Genomic DNA, 16,865 nt, shown 5'->3' on the forward strand with positions numbered 1-16,865 from the left:
GAGCATTTTTTAACTCTGACATCAACCATCCAATAAAACCTGAATCCAGCAGAGGTCTTGTGAACGCATTCGATGTAATTCAATGCAAAATTATCTCCAAGACGGATGAAGCTGGAAAAATCTGCTAGTTTTGGCTCAAAGATTTGCAGGAGACTAAACCTTTGGAAACATACCTGACCTATAACAGATCAAAAGTCAGCAGTAAAGCATCTACTGTGATTGGTAACTGACTAATGATGGTTCAAAGTAACCACATTTTTCTCTCTTATTTCCTTTACATAATGTTCAAAGCAACAAATTAATTCTGAAGTTTGGTAGGCACCAGACACGCAATCAGAAGATCAGGAAGTAATAATGTCAGGATTTGTTTCATTCCTGAAAGGCCCTAGAATGTTCTGTGCGACATTCCTTTTTCTTTGTCTAGCATTACTACTTCAAGTTTACATATTTTAAAAGGAATCATTTCCAGACATTCCTCCTCTGAAACTGCTCTTGAGGAGTGTGGCTTTTTGGATTTTACCTGAAAACAGTTCTTACAGTTTGTGGAGCAAAGTGTCCATCAATTCACACCATAAAACAAGTAAAAGACCTTGGAAAAACAGAAAACACCTTAAAATTTATCTTATGGATCAATAAGATGCACCTAGTTAAAAACAAAACCACAGAAAACTAAGAAATACCCCAACCCACAACAACAAAGCCTTTTATATGTTAGAGATTCACATTTAAACCTTTAAACTTGCATCCCTGACTTTAAGCTGATCAGTGTGCTGAAAACAGGCAGTACCTTCCCCCCACCCCAAGAAGACAATTTTTCCTTTAAACAACTAAGCATGAATTTTTGTTGAAATCCATGTGATCTGATCTAGTTGCCTATATTTAAATTAAGCTGCATACTTTGTTTGCATTCAAGCAGTTTATGGAACTTCTACATGTTTAGAGAGGTGCTGTTGCAATGCCATTTGCTGGATTACCAGGCAGGAAATGTTAACACCAACAATGGATTTTAAAATCACAATGAATTGAATGACCAAACAGAGAGGTATGAAGCAAAAATCCAACATTTCATCATTCGTGTCCAATCTCCATTTGAACCCACTGAGCCAACATGGAAGTATGCTGTTTTAATTGTCTCCCCCCCAACACTACTGCTTTTGCTTAGCTTTCTTGTTTTAAACTGAGATTTTAACTTAAAATATAAACCAGGAATCAATAACTGAAGATCTCAGTCCAAAGCAAAAACAAACCCACCAAAAAAAACCAAAACCAACAAAAAAACCCCAAACTTTCTCAGAATCTGAACCGTTCACCCATGAAAACTGTCATTTCTCCTACCAAACCCCCCAGGAGAACGGAGATAAAGCTTTACACAGCAAATTTCTCATCCTGGCATTTTATGAGAGATGCAATATTTTAAATGTATCGGGTAGTTTAAACTATGGAAAATGTTTGCTGTCACCTTGAGACACTGCATAAAACACAACAGTTCCTTCAATTTTTGTCACAGGATCACACTACAGCATTGAAGAAAGTCCTTAAAAATCAGCCTGTTTGCAGCTACAAGTCTGGCAATCTATAAGTGGAAAAGTGGTACCACATTTTGGGGTGAAAGTTAACTGTTGGTGTTGTATACTCAGGCCATCTGACCTTCGGTGCTATTATGTTTCTTGAAGTACTTAAAGCCTTTGAGGTGAGGAATGAAGTTGCAAGGAAGACCTAAAATAATGTGTTGGCCAAAGCTTGCACTTGGAAGCAAAGCACAATTTTCAGCATATCCCCAGTATTTTTCCACTTAATGAGTGTTAAAGAATTACTCACCCGATTAGGGACACCATCTGCTCCACTATATGTTTGCTGAATGTTATAATAACGAAAAGTTTCTGTAGGAAGGAAAACATCAGTTAAGAGAAACATCTGATCAAAAGGGAAGCAGAGACAATGGGGTATGACAATTCAGGTTCCTTTCCAGCCAGACAGCTCCTCCAGCACTCACACACAGTTTTCCCTTCCCTTTTCAAGATCTTTCTTTTTCAATACTCTCTTCAAACAGAGGCAGCAGAGAAAAAAGGCTCTTTATTATTCTATTCCCTCCTAGACTTCATTTCTTGCAGTGTTTGTGTAAGCCTGTGTTACTAACCATTCGCATCCTCCCCAAACTTCAATTCCCAGAAGCTCAAGGTCACTTTACTCCGTCAACAATGTTTTAATGGAAAAACAGTCATCACTGTGCAGAAAAATTCACATCCCCTTACACAAACACATGTACTTAAAGATCACAGAAGGGAAAAGTAACAGATCTTTTAGTCCCCTGGTTTGTGTGCTTCAGACAGAGACAAAACCTAAAACTACTTAGTGAAGACCAAATTAAGAGCCACAAGGTACCTGTCTGTCCAAACCCCTTAGAATGTCAATCTCTAATGCATCAGCCTATTTGGAACAGAGCAGTTCCAATAAAACTTCTGTGATGCAGTTTATTTTGCATAAAATCAGCATGTCTGTGATTTTATCACTCCCTTCTAAGCTCAAATTTTGTTAAAATAACCTCTGCAAATTCCATTTCTGTCATACTTGACAGCTTGTTCTTTTGCAAAGAGTGAGCAAGACTGCGTGCAGATGAGTATGCACACACAAACGGTTCCCACAGTCTCCTTAAACCCATTTAAACATGATCTAACGAGAACTGCATTCACCAGTCTGGAAATAAGGGATGTGACTGGGACTACACAAAATGATTTTGTGGAGGAAGAGGCCAGTTAAAAGCAGCTCTGGGATGGCCACTGCACCCGAGTCACTCGCTTCCTGTCTAGAGAAAGATTCATTAGAAGTCTTTTCCATGACTCTTACATTTCCTAAATTCCAAATTGCAGCAAGATCACTACAAAATCAAGGCTATTGCACAAGAGTATGCTTGAAATGAAGCACTGCAGAAAAGAGACTCCTAATAGCAAAATGTATTACAAAATAAGATGATTTACCAGCTGTACAAGACACTGGGAAATATTTTTTCACTTGCATTCGATCTGAGTGGGGAGCACTATAAATTACATTGCAAACATTCTGCTAGCTAAACAAGGTAACATAAAAGGAATATTACACAAATACTGTTTCACTTTCCTGTGTTGCCAGAACTGATTCCAACAGCACACAGATTTAAAAAGCAGAAAAATTCAGGTAATACAAAGTTAAGTGTGAGGGGAAAGTTGTGCTAATAGTAAATGAAGGAATTTTCAGATCTGTTTGTTGTTTCCTGGACAAAGTAAAATAACCATTTAAAAAAAAAAATAGGAAGAAAAATAAAAAGAAGGTTGAAAATTGAAATATGTTCAGGGCAAAATTTTTAAGCAGCTTGAGGAAGGTACTAGGTGAGTAATTTTATAATACTAATAGCTTCTGCTATTTTTAATGTAGTAACAGCACAGATTTCCAAGCAACACAGCTACAGACACTGCACCAGTCCTAAGGAGAAGCTTAAAAACACCCAAATCGAGTCCCAGCTGAAAACACTGGTTGTAATCATTACAAATGGAGCGCTGTGGCTCATGATATAGCACTAACCACACCTCCACCAGTACCGAATCACCAGGGAATCAACACTTCATCTTTCATTGCACAAAATGGTGACATATTTTAAAAGAGAGACTCAACATTTTTGAAAGCAAATGGAGATTCTGGCTGCTAAATTCAGAACATCCAATAAGGCTCCAAGTTAGCAAGAAAAACTGGACATGCTCTGAAATCAGGTCCTTTCAATATATAGTCTGAGGACACCAACTACTGCTAACCGTGCTTGAAAGCTCTGGGTGGCATGCCCAGAGACTCAAACTGCTTTCTGCAGGGCCTGAAAGAAATGGGGTTTCCATCCACACTCAACTGAAATAGAAGGAAGCACTTAAAATGCTGCTTAACCGGTGAGGGGTAGCTGCAGTGCTCTTTGAAATGAGTATTTGTTACCAAAATGGCAAGTTCATTATGAGTATGAAGTTCTTTCAGTCTGGTAAAAACCGTAGGTAAATAACTTGGCTAACCACCAATTTCCTGAGTGGTGTAGGCAGCGAGCTCATTAGTTTGTAGCTATAAATTATTCAGTTCTGAGCATAAGAAGCTGAGCAGATCCTTTGTTGTAAATTCTTTGCACCAAATTAATTTCCATGACTTCAGGTCAGGAAGGGAGACTCCAGAATTCATTCCCAACACTGTGTAACTGTCAGAAAAGAAACAAGTCCTCACCCCAGAGCCCTGAGGGAGGTGTAGTACTTGCCTGGATATGCATTTTAATTACTGCTTTCCCAATCAAGGTTGCACCAAAGAAGGTCCAGAAGGGAACCAGAAAGTGTCCACATGTTATCCCAGCCAGGTCAAACAGAGGGTTTGGAATCTAGGAGGTGCAAGGGAGAGAAGTTTGTGAATCGCAGCACACATTTAGATGAACAGGAACATGACAGACTTTGAAGCTTTGAAAAATGAACATTTTCCCCTTATCCAACTTGATCCAAAACTCTTGTGTCTTAATACTTACAAAAATGTTAATGTCGCACCACATAACTTAAGTCTCTGGGATTCAGCTAGACAATATCCCAGACAATTCCATTCTCATGGTCCCTCCTTACCCCTGGATTTAAAAAAAAGCTAACACAAAGTTTTCCATGTGAAATGCACAGAAACCACAGTAAAGCCACTCTGAGTGATTTATCAAATGTTCTCACTGACAAGCACATCACTCTTGGAGGCCAGTGTTTAAAGTGATCCCCAGTGACTTCCGTCTGAGAAAGTGCATTAAAATGTGGCATTTGTAGTCATATGTATCCAGTTTAAAAGCACTGATTAGATTTTATTAAGCATATGCACTTCATTTAATTTTAAAGTATGTTTTATTCTTAAGCTGTTGGCTTGATGTTTGGTATCGTGATACTATCTGTAAAATATTCCTGAAATTAAACCAAGAAAGTATCCAGATTCCAGCCTTTTACACTTAGCATGCAGTTCGAGGGCAGTCTGTCTGAGTGAACGCATGGGGTATGTGTAATTCACAGTAGCAGTGTATTACTGGGCTAATATTCTGCAGTATTTGTGCTGGTTTGTTACACAAACAAAGCAGAGTGTAGGTTGTTAAAGGCCATAAAATGTATTAACTTTGCCTGAATGGAAATCTGAAATCTCTGAGAAAGCTTATGAGGGTTATATGTAGCTGTTACAGACTAGCAATTCAAATTTATGAGCACTCACATCACCACCTGCATAGGAAGAAATCTGAAACAGTCTCTAATCATGCCCCGAAACGGTCCCTAAACATGCTCCACTTCAACCAACATGATTCTTTCCCTGTGACAGATGTCTTAGGCATAGAAGGCTAGTAAATTATTTACTTATACCACGGCCAGATAATTGTGCTCATCTGAGCCAAGTCTGCTCTAGAGCTCAAGCATGTTCTTGGTTGGATGGTTCAAGGGGTTTTTTGCAGGTTCACAGTCCATTTTAATTTCTGTACTGCTATCACCATAGAGGGAACAACATGCTCTAGGCAAAGGTAACTGTGGGTATCATCAACACACTAAACGTATCACAGTAAAGTTACTCAAGGCCTTGTTGGGGTGTATTAGCTGGCCAGCGAGGTTTCCTCTTTGTTTTTGGAAAACAAAGGAGTACATGCAGTACTGAGAGTTGTCATAAAAGCCCACAAAGACAGAAGGGCAAATTCTCACAAGCCACAGCAAGCATTTTCCAGGGTTAATTCTGGCTTTGTTCCTTCCCCAGAGCTGCCTTCACATAGAAAACAAGCTCCAGCCAATAATACGGCTTTCTTATCGCCACTAAACAATATTACATTCAGTTGTCTTCACTGGATAAACTTGCAATGTCTTAAATTCAATTTGACTGTTTTTATGTAACATTTAGAAGCCACTGCTTGACAGACAACAACCTGCAGCCAGGACAGTCATTACCACTTTAGAAGCAAACTCTCTAATCATAAAAAATACACCCAACTGCAATTATAAGGGGGGCAAATAAATGAGACACCCTCTGGCATATGGAGAAGGAGCAACAGCAAGAGAAACCCTGAAACAAAGGCCTGAAGCTCATGGGGGGGAAATGCATGAATGCAAGGAGCACATGTGGGGGACTGTCTGCCTCACCTACAGATGCAACAGAAACCTGTAGCTGTGAATCCCTTTGCTTTATCAATGCCTCTGCCATGTTCAACCTCACCCTTTTTACTGCTACTCTGCAGATCTTCTGTAAACACATTTACAAACCCTCAAGTGTACTGTGGTGGAGTCGTGATTCCTCGTCCCGTCCCCAACTCAGGACAGCCCACGTAAGCCAAAGGGAGCTTAGAGTGCGTGAAACAGTGCAGCGAGTAGGTAAGAAGTTAAGCAAATGTTTAAGTATTACTAAGCAGGAACTACGAAGAGTTTACACATCACCTCACGTGTTTACCAACTCCTTTCTCACCTTCTACATTTATCCATGCTTTTCCTTGTTCAGCCCCTGCAGAAACTCCTCCCTGCCATCTACAAGCTGTTCTGATTACACAAGGCAGACAGAACAGCCTATGCAGTGATGTCTCACAAGACGGTGACTAGAGAGCAGCGAGTCAGAGGCAGCAAAGGAGAAGTTTAAGAACTTACTGACTGGAAAGATTTAAAGAGCAGCTTGTAACCTACATTTCCACTCTAAGACAGTTCAAAAGATGAGTAGACAGAAGTTCTGTTCCAGCAGCTTTAATGAGATTAATTCTTTCCAGCTAACACAGGTTACTTACATTTGAGCAAAGAGTTAGCGTTGTCACGTCTATAATTTAGGAAACTGCAATTTAAGAGGTGCTAGACAAGTGTGGAATTAATACCTCCTCAGCTGAGCAGCTGGCTAAGGGCTGTGGTTATTCCAGAACAGGATCATAGGGGACTTACACTTCCCCCATCATCATAAGCACGTTTCTGTACATCCCATCCCACATTTTGTGAGATAGAAGCATACGGAACATATTCCTGCCAGTTTTTACTAAGTTTCCAGATTGAGATTTAAGCCTCATCTGATTCAGTATTCTTCTACCTCTCAAGAACAGTATTATCCTACCCAAAACACTCAAATATCATCAGTGGAGATGCTTGTATGACCTCTAACTTAAAGAGGAAAAAAACCTACAAGTGGTTCATAGTTCATGCAAGTTATGACTTTGAAACTTGCTTCCTCGTTCTGCTTGCTAATTCCTAATGACCCAAAGATATCTCCTGAGCAGACTCAAGAGGAATGACTGTGGATGGATATCCTAATCAGGACTTATACAGGTAGTTTTCCACTCATCAAGCTGCATGTATCTTTGAAGGTGTCAAGCACTATATGCTACAGCACATGAACACCACAGTACATAAAGAAATTATAGCAATGTTCCAGCAGAATTTATAGGTAACAATACAGTTCTTGCTGTATATTGCCAGCTAACAATCTGGGCTAGGAGGGTCCCAACAGGACATGACAAGCCATTGTCTCTTTGGTGAACTGACCTGTTTTTATCAGGTCTCATCACACCATGTTCATGGGTAGAATGAATTGTCTTGTCTTTTGAAAAAAAAGGGAACCCTTGCTGCACCATTCTTTGTGATGGATTAAAAAGGGAATAGAACTATTCCAAACCCATTATCTTCCAAGGAGAACTAGTGTCAAGAGGCCAAATAAGAGGCCCAGGGTGAAGCTGAAGGAAGGGATAACAACTGTTCACTCTGCTTTTATGCAGAATTCACTGTGTTTGGTACTAATCTAGGACTGGAGTTTCTCCATACTATTGTACTTGCCAGTACCACAACCATTCCAGTTCTCTAAGCCCCACAGAGAACACAGAAATAGCAAACAACGCATGAGGATCCATATGGACTTGAATAAAACCAAGTCACAGTTCACAGCATTCACTTTGATCTGCAATTTGTGATTATAACCCCTCCGTTACTGAGATGAACTTACTGAAGCACAGGCCAAAATGCCAAAGAACCCAACCTTCTGCACCAGGTTCTGGACAGCCAGTTTAGCCCGGGAAGCAAAATCCTGCAAACAAGCAAATAAGGTATTAATGAGGCAAACTTCAAAATGAACATACCTCAAAATCTCTGTGTTTTCACTCCATGCTTTGGGATTAGATAACTACCAACTGGGAGAAGCTTCTAAAACACAAAGGCCAATTTGAAACTCTTGGCTTAGAGGGAAGAGAGGGAAATTCACATTGCTCATTGTGACAACCTGAGCACCAATATGTATTGAGTTGTTTTCCAAACCTCTGCAAGCGGCACACTCATATGGAAACAGGGTTTCTAGCATTTATATCCCTGTACCTTTGAAATGCCAGGCTGCTAATACCTTATTCCTTCAACAAGCAAAGGGAATGAATTCCTTCAATACCATTTACAATGTTAAAAAGGTACTTTCTCAAAACACAAAGAATATTATAATTCCATTACATCCTTCTATTTTTCTCTGAAACACAGGATCTCAATCACAGTAGCTAATTTCAGGTACCCTCTAAAATAGAAGTGTAAAAATCATTAAATCCTGAGAGTTGAATCTAAAATACTTTAAAAGCAACAAAGGTGACCGAGGCTGTAACATTAGAGCTGTTCTTTACAAAGCCATGCTAAGAACATGCTGCTTGATTTTATTTTGCGATCCTCACTTTCAAACATTCTCATGACAAACTTTAGCCTCAAAGTTAACCCAATACACAGTAAACATTTTAAAAAGCAAACCTAAAGATTCTCAAAAGCAGCCTGCGTGAATTCATATAAGAATAAAATCCTTTTGAAGCAAAACTGTCCGTAAAATTAAAACCAGGGTCAGTCTTACCTATCCAGGCTTGACAAGAGGAGTTACAGAAAGCTCAGTATATTTGGTAATAGCAAACTTTTAGGAAATAATTATTAATCTTTCAAAACCTACAAATAAGCAACAAAAAGTTTCTTTTCCAGTAGCAACAGTCACTGATTTACATTTTGTAGAAAGCTATAAAATTTCACAAGGAAACAGCTTTAAACTAGTAATTTAAACAAAGTAATTGATGATAACTTAAGTTCCACACTTCAATAGTGCAGAATTTTGAACATCATTAATTATTGATTAAAACTCCAAGAAAATTCATTAAAAATTAATTTAGGCCATTTTAACTGTTACAATTCTATTGAAACATTCAATATTACATACCAATGACAATGCAAGTAATGAAAACTGTTTGACAATGTCATGTATATTTAAATCCTGAACTATGGACCTGACAATTTTCTGTGCCAGATAAAAACCAAACAAATGAACAGAAATCTGTGAAAGACATTTACTCTTTTTACTGCCTTTCTCAAGCAGTAAGTGTTCCCTATTACAGGGATTTAAAGAGAGTTTAATTCTCAAAGAACAAAACAACTTATTAATAATTTTATTTATTATACTTGATGCTTGAAAAAAACAAATTAAAACAATGACTTCAGTTTAAAGAAAAATGCCAAGTAAATGAGATTTCCCACACCTTACAGTCTGACATTTTTAACCATAAGAGAACATAAAACCCCTTTAGAATACTCTGCAAGGGGTGAACTTGCTAATTTTCACCAAGAGCAACACCCTGGCATTGTGAATGTCTCACTGCAAAACAGAATAGATGAAATATTCAGTCTTTTTGTGAAAACCTATTCCTGCTATTTTTCTGTGCAGCTTCTAGGATACACACAGTATGAAGGAGTGCTTAAAACCTACTCCTAGTGAGGCTGGTACCAAACACTTGAATTGAGGTTAGTAAAAATGGGTCTAGGACAGGTCTACGTGACAAGTAAAGTAAAAGTTTTCATGTTTTTTCAACAAAAGAGTGCATTTTGACACAAACTGTGGTAAATAACAAAACATGGTAATTTCCCAGTGAACCAAGTCCAAAAATCTTGCAACATCGAGGGCAGTTCCTTCTCAAACTAAAATTCTCTCATCGTTATTTTCAAGTTAGTAAACAAAACTGAAACAGGGTAATAATATATGATCACTAATATAGGTCAGCACTAACATACAGAGTTGGTCCCACTGAGGATTTAGCACAAGAACTAAAAAAGATGCAAGACTCTTGTGCAGAGTGTGATCACACAGCTATTAGCAAAGGAAATCAAATGCAGCACACTAAGGAGATGACAGGTATTCGATTCCTTAACCAAACAGAAAAGTAGAAATATTGTTTCAGAATTTACCTACAAATTAACTTAAAATTAAAGTCCAGCAGCAACACTGTCCTTTCTACATCAGATTTTGCTCTTTGAAAAGGTGAACTGAAAAAGCAGTGCCTTACATAGGAATTTCATAAGATGACCCCCCCCCGTACTCTACAACAAAGCTGAATGTGACCATGATATTTTCAGTTCCTATTTTGTTCACCATTTCATAATGCTCATGGGGTTAGAACAATCTTTTCACTTTTATAAGCCAACAAAATCTTTTTCACAGCTCCGTAAATCTCACTGTAAAGTAGCTTTAAAATAGAACACTACAATGCAATTATTCAAATATGTACAGGGTATATTTCAATGGAAGTTGTTTCTATTCTAGTGTTAACAAATCTATCCATCATCTTAGACTGCACTGCTAATATACTGTTGTATTAATTTTCACAAGCTGCAATTGACTAAGAAGTGACCTATAAACTAATGCTTGCAGCACAGCTGGTTTAATAAAATATATGATATAATTCCATCTAGATTAGCTGTTTTAACCTAGTGTAAGCACAGTGCATTGCTTTTCATCAGATTTCTTAACAGCAAAAAGCCTCCCTCACCCCCATTTCTGGCTGCTGCAAAGTTAAAGGTGCCTTAAAACTAATTCCCCCCCCTCCAGCTAAAACCACCATTTGTGTTATAAAAGCAACGATGAAAGTGTTCAAAAAAGCATTACAATTTTGCCTCTCAAAAACCAACCAGAACTGGGGCAATTTTGCTCACCTTATTAATTCCTAACTTTCTTTTTTTAAAGGTTATTTCTCAGCTGTTTCTTCAAGTTGTTTGTTTTAATTCATTGTCTATTACCAAGTACCTGTAGAAAGCACAGCTCCAAACATTTCAGACAAGAACTTCTGATTTGCCTTTTCTAAACTTTCTAAATCAGCCAAGAGAAATTAAGGATTTTTCCCCCTTATTTTCTATGCCCAAATGTAATCATAGCAATGAACTATCTGCAGAGTAATATACATAACAGGGTTGCATCAAAACTATGTATTTCCAGTCTTGACATTCACTTTAATAAGAACAGTTCAGAAATACTTGTTTGGTTGCTTCCTTAAATTTCATTTGTTAAGTCTTTGCAACATCTGCAATAATAATAATAAAAAAGCCTTAGAAGTTTCATTTCTCGAAGAATGCAACCATCAGTTTCACAACTTTTACCTATTTCACAGTATTATTTGTCTGTTATAAAGCCTGCACAGGGAACAATCTCCTCTATTTTATTTTTAAGCATCTGAAATAAAAGCAGAATAACTTCCACAACTTACTGCTTTAAAAGGAAAAAATCCAAAAAAGTAAAGAAAAGTTCAGCTACTTACAGACAAAACATTTTCCCCCAAAATTAACGTTTCGAGACTGGACTCAACTCTCAGCTAATGTGATTCATTCTCTATAACATTTCAGGATACTTTAGCTCACTATGTCCCTTTCAAAGATGATTTGTTTCTTTGGTTTGGAAATAGATTTCCTGTGGCTGCTACAATACAGGCAAAGGAAGGTTAAATGATTAAACATTACTTCATTGGGTTAATCATCAGATCTCAAGAATTGGAATGGAAATAAGAGACATAAAAAGGTCAGAGCTGAAATACTGATTCACAAGTCGCAGCTGGCAGCTCAAGGAAGTTCGCTTCCTATCTGCTTCAGTAAAATGGCACATTTTGCTGATACCGACATACTGCATGTTGCAAAAGCAAAAATCCCTCCCAAAACTCCAAACCTAAAGGGATAGTAAAGAGAAATGACACATTTCACTGCTGAGTAAGATTTACCTCAGTATTCCTCCTGTATTATAGTACAGCATCGAGTATAACTTAACATGGACCATTTATCCCTATAAAAAAACCCTCCTTATTGAAAGAAAGGACAATTCTCTCATAACTACAAAGCTTTGTCCCATCCCTCTGTTCTATTTTTTTCCATTTATAATTTAATCTCTATTTCTTCTTTGTCTCTTCATTATGAAGTTGCACAAAGTCTGTATTTGAGTAAAGAACATCTCATTAGATTTAGCTAACAAGCTAAAGCAAAAAAAAATGACTACAAAATCAATTTTTATCTTCTCCCTCTAACACTGATTTCTTATCAGAAAACAGAATGGTCACAGTTTATTGTTCACACTGAAATGTCCTAATCACCAAGAACAGAGACTGTTGATAGATCCATAGCAAGATTACCAAAGAGCTCTGAATAATCGGCACTGGACTGGACTTCAACAGAAGATACTTTCTCAAAAGACTGCACAGATGGGCCTATAATACAGCAGCTTATTTTCTAACATTAAGTTGCAATTGGTTTTTAGGAGCATCAAGAAAGCTCTGACTCCCTCGCATGAACCAGCTCTTCCTTGTATGCAGCAGTAATGATAGTGAGGCCCAGAAAACCTTTTCCTATCACAATTTTTTCTGCTGTGAACACATCAAGCACTTTACAAATACTGGTATTATCGGTATAGTGGTGGATATAGCACAAAGAGGATGGCCACCAAAGGAGGGAAGGAACATAAGAGACTAAATCACAGGTTCACAGCATGTGCATTTTCTACTAGTAAGAACAGAGTGCTGTAATATAGGATACAGGTATCTACGCTCAAGCAGGATATTGATTACCTACCAAATGGTAGCCTTAAGCTCAAAATAAGTTTCTGGAAGGCTTGGAAGGGGTTATAAAGGTTTTGTTACTCTAATAAAGAACAGGATCATGAATGAACATTAAAAATACAAAGACATAAACAGAAACCTGGAGGCAATGTGTTGCACCTTGATGGTTTTCTACAAACTAAAGTTGCTGTAGCAGAAGATGCTTACCCTAATGCCAGCAAACTCTTAATGCCAGCAGATTCTCCTGTTGCAAATGTGTAACTTAACATGTGAGGGAGAAGTAGACAATCCTTCACTATCTAATTTATGCTATATTTTCTTACTAGAAGCAATGTTTAATTATGCAAATAATAAAGAACTTTTTTCCCCAAAGACTGAAGATGATGTATGACGCTACCATCTCAGATTATTAACATTATAAAGTCCTTAACATTTAAAAAGCTGCCTGCAAAGACAGTGCTCCTTTTTATGTAAAAATCTGAGTTATGTTAAAAATGGGCTGCACAGTATTTTGCTTCTTTGGCTTTCTATTACAACACAATGGAATCAAACACAACTTATGGGAGAATGACCATTTGTGGTTAGGCAATGAATTCTAGAATTTCAGAAGACTGGAAAGAATTATTAACTCATTGAAATAACATATTAACTGCAGAAGAACCGTTTTAAAGAAGCCCAATAGCTACCTAAAGGCTGAGAGGTTACAACATATATCCATGCTAAGAAAGCAGTAGATCAGCAACAGTATTTAATGATCAACACAGTACCCTGGAGTTAAGATGAGGAGAACAGAGATCAAGATACAGCTGACAGTCATTGCCCATCACTGCAAACAGTTCATTACTCAGTGACCAAGGAAACCATTTCATACTTCTCCTGCAAGACATCAAAGGTAACAGGAATATCTTGATCGTGGTTCACGGCAGTACTATCTCCCACTCCAGCTGCAATGACTCTCAACATCTATGGAAGGGGCTATGGATTTCTGTTGTAGCTTTCTCAAAAATACTTCCTGCTTACTGTAAATTTGGGGCAAACTAAAAGGGGCTATTTCCATCTCAATGCCTGGAGAGAAGAGGGGGTGAGAGATAAGGTGTAAACTTATCATTCCAAACTCGGGAGGAAAAAAAGGCCCTGTCCTAGAAACAGGGCTGTCAAAAGATAGTTAAAAAAGGGTTTTCAAGGATTACTGAAAGCAGCAAAGGGAAGGTGGCAGATCTAAGCAAGCACTGAAGTTTGATAGAAGAAAGGTATTTACACACAACAGGCAAAGGACAGACATTCCAGGTTAATAGGACTGGCTAAAATTCTGAGCTTGGAAAGGAAATAAATTTCACTTCACAAGAAGTTTGGGTTTTCTGAGACATTAAAATCTAGAAAAGGATTTGGGTAATGATACAGGAAAGTTACAATAGAAAAATACTTCCATGTTGAAAATGAAAACAGTTTTAGACAGTACAATATTAAGACAACTGAACAGCAATAAAATAGGGCCTTTGACTTGACCGGCTTCACCAAAAAGAGAGCAGTACCTCCAAAACCTCACTAAATAGACTATGTCAGAGATCTGAGGGCTTAAAGCTTGTAAGATTTCAAATCATCATGCAGACTATTAATAGGCAAGGATGCCTATACAGTAGATACTATATACAAATCCCAAATCATCACGAAATCAAATACCCAGGTCAATTCTTCTACCAGCCTTTCCTAGGACAAAAATGCTGTACACAGATTATTGAGGGAAATGCACAGATTTATTTCCACAGCTGTCTGTGTTCAAATTCTTGAGGTTGGTTGCATGTTAAGGGGTGAAGCTGCAATCCACAAAGATAATCAGAAAGATGCTCATCTCTGGGACTTTGTAAACTCAGACATATGAGTAACTGCAATTAGTTCTTGTATAAAAAAAAATCAAGTTTTTTCCATAGAAAAGGCAGTTAAACTTATTGTCTCCATAACCAGATTTTAAAACTGCTATAAGAAGAAACAAACATAAGAAGCTAGACCCGAATCCTTTGCAATTCATATGGGAGCAGAGCATAATAGAGTGAAGTGTTCATTCTAACAGGAAGCTTTGCTTTCCCTGATCACTTATTTTTAACCTGTCTTGAAGCAAGAGTGTGAAACTTTTAAGCATGAATTAATGGATCTATGATGTGGTAAATAAGACATCCCATTAACATGAGTAGGAAGGAAATCAACCACCTCTGGATTAAGCAGACTAAATCCAATACCATGCTGAAGTTTGGAAGAAATACATCAAAATGAACATGTTATAGAGCTTAGCAAGTGAGTAGGCACTCTCAACACCAGCATTCTCCACAGCTAGAACTGAAGCTCTCAGTCTTCTACATAAAAAGCCCTTTTGATTCATGCTAGAATAAAGAAATTTTGTAAAGAATAAGACACAATTAAAGGAAACAGTCTGAAGGAAAAGGAAGGAGCATGTCCTTTCAGTCTTATCAGATCTGCCCTATGGAGCGGTAGCCCTTTTAATCACACTCCCTGCCACCTCTACTCCTCAGTTCAGGTCTGTGCAGTAGCAAGAAGCAACATTCCCCTTGGACACTTTGCAATTTTACAGTGCACAAAAGAAAATTACCATTTCTTAGCTTGCTAAAGAACTATTTCCTATTCCCATCTTGTAGATCTGGCAGCTAGCAGATCAATTTTGTGGAAGAGAGTTGTCAGTCTGCATGCCAGGGAAGCAGCAAGGCCCTTAGGACAGTCCAGCGTTAAAAGAGACTACCCAGAAAGGTTGTGCAGTCTCCAGTCTTGGAGGGCTTCAAGATGAGACTTGACAATGCCCTGAGGAACCTGAGCTGATCTGGAATCTGCAAAAAGTTGGACTAGAAACTGCTTCAGGTCCCTTTCAAGATGAATTTTTCAGTGATTCCATAACGAGATACTAGCAGGCACCTACTGAAAGAAGAATGAAGTAAATGAATGTCCTATCAGTTTGGGTCCCACACATCAGCTATTGACCCCTGCAGCTTTTACTTCTGCAGCTGAAAGCAGATGCTGGTATTGCCTCCACCAACATGCTGGCTGCCTAAAATACCACCACAGAAGCACAGTGAGTGCAAACCTGACAAATCAGAGCCAAAGTCACCAGCACTGAAAAAAATACACTGCTTCTCCATAGAGAACTTACCTCTAAGTTAAAACCTATGCTCAGAAAACATGAGTTTGAAAGTAAGTGAGCTACTTCTTACACAGTTGACAAGTCCTTTTACATACACAAGTCTTCCTACTCAGCCTAGCCAGCAGATGTACAAAGCTAAGCATACCTCTTGCTTGTTGGAAGTAGCAAAGGTTCCCAGACAGCTTAGAGAAGTGGTCTGCATACCAGACTCTTGTACAACACAGATATTTAAACAGTGTCTGGAGCAGGAGCAAAAACAACCAAGCCATTTTCTTGATTATGATACCATAACTAATGTCTATCAGTTACTGAAGGCTCTCCCTGAAAAAGGTAATTTTGAAGCAGCTTATCTGACCCAAACTTTTGATCATTTATTGGTCTTGGAATACTGGGCAGTGAAATAGCAAGTACTTAGGACGAGGTTTCTCCCTCAGAAACTTGCATTGCACATTCCTGACACACACAGGACGGGGCATGCAAATCCAATGGCAGAGTTCAACTAACTGCTTCTCTGCAACAGTGCAAATGCAGTGTGCAAGATTTCCAGCCAGCTTGGGGACATTCTTTCTGGAAAGGATCATTTCTGTTGTAAAGCGAGAGATGTGCTACTGACAACATTCCTCTGAGCTAATATCCTCCTGCTGAGTGAGAATATTGCAGAGTAATCCAGATTTCTTCAGTGGCTCCATGATTTCCAATTTATGTACTTACTAAAGTAATTTTACACACTTTAATATTAAAATGACAGAGGAGTTTTAGGGAACAGAAAGAACATTTAAAGAAGTTTAAAAAGTCATCTCTAGATTACCATTAGCAAAGTTAATGTAATGCTCATTGCTGTTTTTTCCTTATCTGAAAGCAGGTGTGCAAATGAATAGAACAATGCAGGCACAA

General features: G+C 38.2%; 1 protein-coding gene across 4 annotated transcripts in view; it reads right to left on the minus strand.

Moving 5' to 3' along the window:
• VMP1 (vacuole membrane protein 1) overlaps positions 1-16,865 on the minus strand; it is a 66,283-nt gene that overhangs the window by 11,597 nt on the left and 37,821 nt on the right. For all 4 annotated transcript variants that reach the window (XM_034068765.1, XM_034068764.1, XM_005141704.4 and 1 more), the window contains 3 exons: positions 7,957-8,037; positions 4,259-4,375; positions 1,819-1,880 (listed from right to left, as the gene is read on the minus strand). In XM_034068765.1, coding sequence (XP_033924656.1) covers positions 1,819-1,880; positions 4,259-4,375; positions 7,957-8,037 — 260 coding nt within the window. The remainder of the gene's footprint in view (positions 1-1,818; positions 1,881-4,258; positions 4,376-7,956; positions 8,038-16,865) is intronic.

This window comes from Melopsittacus undulatus, chromosome 13 (assembly GCF_012275295.1).
Source record: "Melopsittacus undulatus isolate bMelUnd1 chromosome 13, bMelUnd1.mat.Z, whole genome shotgun sequence".
In the NCBI taxonomy this organism is placed as follows: Eukaryota; Metazoa; Chordata; class Aves; order Psittaciformes; family Psittaculidae; genus Melopsittacus; species Melopsittacus undulatus.